At 51.1% G+C, this 5,000-nt stretch overlaps 1 protein-coding gene across 1 annotated transcript in view; it reads left to right on the top strand.

The window, feature by feature from the left end:
- Positions 1-5,000, top strand: part of LOC143281528 (uncharacterized) — an 8,677-nt gene that overhangs the window by 2,080 nt on the left and 1,597 nt on the right. Inside the window, exon 2 of the mRNA XM_076586744.1 lies at positions 4,595-5,000. This exon is cut by the window's right edge and continues 1,597 nt beyond it. Within this exon, the coding sequence (XP_076442859.1) occupies positions 4,596-5,000 (405 nt within the window). The 5' untranslated portion in view covers position 4,595. The remainder of the gene's footprint in view (positions 1-4,594) is intronic.

Consider the following 5,000-nt stretch of genomic DNA (forward strand, 5'->3'; position numbering starts at 1 on the left):
TGGAGCGTTCAAGTTATTCATCAGCCACCTTTCCTTTCCCATTCTTTGGGCAGATGGGTTACACTTCGATAGGCTTACAGCTACAGATACCATCTCTCTCTCTCTCCCTCTCTCTCTCTCTCGCTCTCGCCCTCTCTCTCTCGCTCTCTCCCTCTCTCTCTCTCTCTCTCCCTCTCTCTCTCTCTCCCTCTCCCTCTCTCTGTCTCGCCCCCCTCTCTCTCTCGCCCCCTCTCTCTCTCTCTCTCTCCCTCTCTCTCTCGCCCTTCCCCTCTCTCTGCCTCTCTTTCTCCCTCTCTCTCTCTTCCTCTCTCTCTCTCGCTCTCTCCCTCTCTCTCTCTTCCTCTCTCTCTCTCTGCCTCTCTCTCCCCCTCTCTCTCTCTCCCTCTCTCTCTCGCTCTCGCCCTCTCTCTCTCTCTCGCCCTCTCTCTCTCCCTCTCTCTCTCTCGTTTTCGCCCTCTCTCTCTCGCCCTCTCTCTCTCCCTCTCTCTCTCTCGCCCTCTCTCTCTCTCCCCCTCTCTCACCCCCTCTCTCTCTCTCGCTCGCTCTCTCCCTCTCTCTCTCTCTCGCTCTCTCCCTCTCTCGCTCTCGCCCTCTCTCTCTCGCCCTCCCTCTCTCTCTCTCGCCCTCTCTCTCCCCCTCTCTCTCCCCCCCCCTCTCTCTCCCCCACCTCTCTCTCTCCCTCTCTCTCTCTCTCTTCATATTCGCTTCTTTAGCTTTATTCTCTCTTTAGGGCGAGGGCTAGATGTAAAAAAGCATGTTACTTTCTTATCTATTACCCTCGATAATAAAGATTTGGTCTTGTCTTGTCTTGTCTCTCTCTCTCTCTCTCTCCAGCTCCCTCCCCCCCCCCCTCCCCCCGTCTCTCTCCCTCTTCCCCTCTCCCTCTATCTCTCCGTCTCTCCCCACTCTCTCTCTCCCTCTCCATTAATTTGTCACTCTCTCTGTCTCTCTCTCTCTCTGTCCCCTCTCTCTCCTCCATTTGTCACTCTCTCTGTCTCTCTCTCCCCCCTCTCTCTCTCCTCCATTTGTCACTCTCTCTGTCTCTCTCTCTCTCTCTACCCCCTCTCTCTCCCTCTCCATTTCTCACTCTCTCAGTCTCTGTCTCTGTCTCTCTCTGTGTCTCTCTCTGTCTCTCTCTCTGGTCGGCTCGCTCACAAGCACGAACTTGGGATTTTCGTTTTTGTTTTTGTTGGCATGGAGTGTTGTGTATACATCGGAGTTACTGTGTCCTTACATATGCCTCTGTTGGCAGCTGGGAAGTCCGCTAGCTAGCGGGAGTTACACAGAATACACATCGAGAGAAGATTGGAGGCCACCGATAACATCTCGCCCTGTCTTTATGTCTTTGTCTGTTTTGTTTTGTGTGTGTGTGTCCATCCACCCATTACCCCTCTTAATTCTCTGTCTCTGTTTCTGTCTGTCTGTCTGTCTGTCTCTTTCTCCCTCTCTATCTCTCTCTCTCTTTCTCCCTCTCTGTCTCTCTCCCCTCTCTCTCTCCTCCATTTGTCACTCTGTCTCTCTCTCCCCCCTCTCTCCCTCTCCATTTCTCACTCTCTCTGTCTCTCTCCCCTCTCTCTCCCTCTCCATTTGTCACTATCTCTGTCTCTATCTCTCTCTCCCCCCTCTCTCTCCCTCTCCATTTGTCACTCTCTCTGTCTGTCTCTATCTCTCTCCCCTCTCTCTCTCTCCTCCATTTGTCACTATCTCTGTCTCTGTCTCTCTCTCCCCCTCTCTCTCCATCTCCATTTGTCACTCTCTCTGTCTCTCTCTCCCCCTCTCTCTCCCTCTCCATTTGTCACTCTCTCTGTCTCTGTCTCTGTCTCTCTCTCCCCCCTCTCTCTCCTCTCCATTTGTCACTCTTTCTGTCTCTCTCTCTCTCTCTACCCCCTCTCTCTCCCTCTCCATTTCTCACTCTCTCAGTCTCTGTCTCTGTCTCTCTCTGTGTCTCTCTCTGTCTCTCTCTCTGGTCGGCTCGCTCACAAGCACGAACTTGGGATTTTCGTTTGTTTTTGTTGGCATGGAGTGTTGTGTATACATCGGAGTTACTGTGTCCTTACACCTGCCTCTGTTGACAGTTGGGAAGTCCGCTAGCTAGCGGGAGTTACACAGAATACACATCGAGAGAAGATTGAAAGCCATCGATAACATCTCGCCCTGTCTTTATGTCTTTGTCTGTTTTGTTTTGTGTGTGTGTGTCCATCCACCCATTACCCCTCTTAATTCTCTGTCTCTGTTTCTGTTTGTCTGTCTGTCTGTCTGTCTCTTTCTTTCTCCCTCTCTGTCTCTCTCTCTGTCTCTCTCCCCTCTCTCTCTCCTCCATTTCTCACTCTCTGTCTCTCTCCCCTCTCTCTCCCTCTCCATTTGTCACTCTGTCTCTGTCTCTGTCCCTCTCCCCCCTCTCTCTCTCCTCTCCATTTGTCACTCTCTCTGTCTCTGTCTCTCTCTCCCCCTCTCTCTCCCTCTCCATTTGTCACTCTCTCTGTCTGTCTCTATCTCTCTCCCCTCTCTCTCTCTCCTCCATTTGTCACTCTCTCTGTCTCTGTCTCTCTCCATCTCCATTTGTCGCTCTCTCTGTCTCTGTCTCTCTCTCCCCCTCTCTCCCTCTCCATTTGTCACTCTCTCTGTCTCTGTCTCTCCCCTCTCTCTCCCTCTCCATTTGTCACTCTCTCTCTCTGTCTCTATCTCTCTCCCCTCTCTCTCTCTCTCCCCATTTGTCACTCTCTGTCTCTCTTCCCTCTCTCTCTCCTCCATTTGTCACTCTCTCTGTCTCTCTCTCCCCCTCTCTCTCCCTCTCCATTTCTCACTCTCTCAGTCTCTGTCTCTGTCTCTCTCTCTAGTCGGCTCGCTCACAAGCACGAACTTGGGATTTTCGTTTGTTTTTGTTGGCATGGAGTGTTGTGTATACATCGGAGTTACTGTGTCCTTACACCTGCCTCTGTTTCTGTCTGTCTGTCTGTCTGTCTGTCTGTCTGTCTGTCTCTCTCTCTCTCTCTCTCTCTCTCTCTCTCTCTCCCTCTCTGTCTCTCTCCCCTCTCTCTCCCTCTCCATTTGTCACTCTCTCTGTCTCTGTCTCTCCCCTCTATATCCCTCTCCATTTGTCACTCTCTCTGTCTGTCTCTGTCTCTCCCCTCTCTCTCTCTCTCCCCATTTGTCACTCTCTGTCTCTCTTCCCTCTCTCTCTCCTCCATTTGTCACTCTCTCTGTCTCTCTCTCCCCCTCTCTCTCCCTCTCCATTTCTCACTCTCTCAGTCTCTGTCTCTGTCTCTCTCTCTAGTCGGCTCGCTCACAAGCACGAACTTGGGATTTTCGTTTGTTTTTGTTGGCATGGAGTGTTGTGTATACATCGGAGTTACTGTGTCCTTACACCTGCCTCTGTTGACAGTTGGGAAGTCCGCTAGCTAGCGGGAGTCACACAGAATACACATCGAGAGAAGATTGAAAGCCATCGATAACATCTCGCCCTGTCTTTATGTCTTTGTCTGTTTTGTTTTGTGTGTGTGTGTGTCCATCCACCCAATACCCCTCTTAATTCTCTGTCTCTGTTTCTGTCTGTCTGTCTGTCTGTCTGTCTGTCTGTCTCTCTCTCTCTCTCTCTCTCTCTCTCTCTCTCTTTCTCTCCTCTTACTCTCTCTCCCTCTTTTTCTCTCCCCCATCTCTCTCTCTCTCTCTCTCTCTCTCTCTCTCTCTCTCTCTCTCTCTCTCTCTCTCTCTTTCTTTCTCTTTTTCACACACATACACACACACACACACACACACACACACACACACACACACACACACACACACACACACACACACACACACTCTATGCACACACTGAAGCTCTCTCTGGGGCTGACATGTCATGTGTGTGTGTGTGTGTGTGCGCGCGCGCGCGTATGTGTGTGTGTGTGTGTGTGTGTGTGTGTGTGTGTGTAGGTGTACATGCGTGAGAGAGAGAGAGGGGAGGGGGGGGGGTAAAGGACATATGCAAAGTGTACTTTATGAATACGATGCCCTATACAAAGTGTACTTTATGAATACGGTTCCTTGTCTCTAACAATGATGATAATAATAGGATAGCTCTGCGCGTCAAGTGCGTTTGCAATGTCGGTTTTGTTTCTGATAATGACAGAATTTGTTGGGAGAAAGAAAATAATGCAAGGTGTGTGTGTGTGTGCGTGAGTGAAAAAGTGACTGAGTAGTGATGAGAGTATGTGAGAGAGAGGGGGTATGGAGAGAGAGAGAGAGAGAGAGAGAGAGAGAGAGAGAGAGAGAGAGAGAGAGAGAATGGGTGTGTTTGTGTGTATGTGTATGTCCGTGTACGCGTGCCTCTGTGTGTGTGCGGGGAGGCGGGAGGGGGTGGGGGGGGGGGGTGGCGGGGGGAAGAGAGAGAGAGAGAGAGAGAGAGAGAGAGAGAGAGAGAGAGATTTTAAGAAGTGCCTTCATTTTATTTTATTTATTTATTTATTTATCTATTTATTCATTTATTCATTTTTGCTGCTACTTTTCATTACTGCTATAACTCATATAATCGGCCCTATAAATCCCAAACGAAAGCAAACAAACCAAAACTAATGACAATGTCACCCACGGTGTCACCTGCCTGTTTCAGGATGATGGAGTCCAAAGCGTTCTTCGAGGCCCTTCTGCTGAACAAGCACTGCACGGCCCGCCTGCACAGCGAGGAGCGACGCCTGGAGCAGCAGCAGAAGCTGATGTACAACCGCCTGTGGAGGGAGAAGGAGCTGCTCATGGACGACTACATCCACATCAACGTGCGGACCCCCAGCCCACAGAGGGTGGCCACGCCCCCTTTTTCTACTGCTTCAGCTCCTCCTCCTCCTCCTCCACTCCGGAGGGCCAGGTCATCATCCTCTGCAGAGCTGCTGAAACGTAACGCATGGCGTGCTGAGCCTGGGCGGCGAAAGAAACAAACCCCATCTGTGGCCAGCCCACGTCCACGAGCTCGCCAGTCTCCGGCACTGCTGTCAGATCCACGGGGATCTGAAACGAAGCCT

The sequence above is a fragment of the Babylonia areolata genome, chromosome 4 (assembly GCF_041734735.1).
Source record: "Babylonia areolata isolate BAREFJ2019XMU chromosome 4, ASM4173473v1, whole genome shotgun sequence".
Taxonomy (NCBI): Eukaryota; Metazoa; Mollusca; class Gastropoda; order Neogastropoda; family Buccinidae; genus Babylonia; species Babylonia areolata.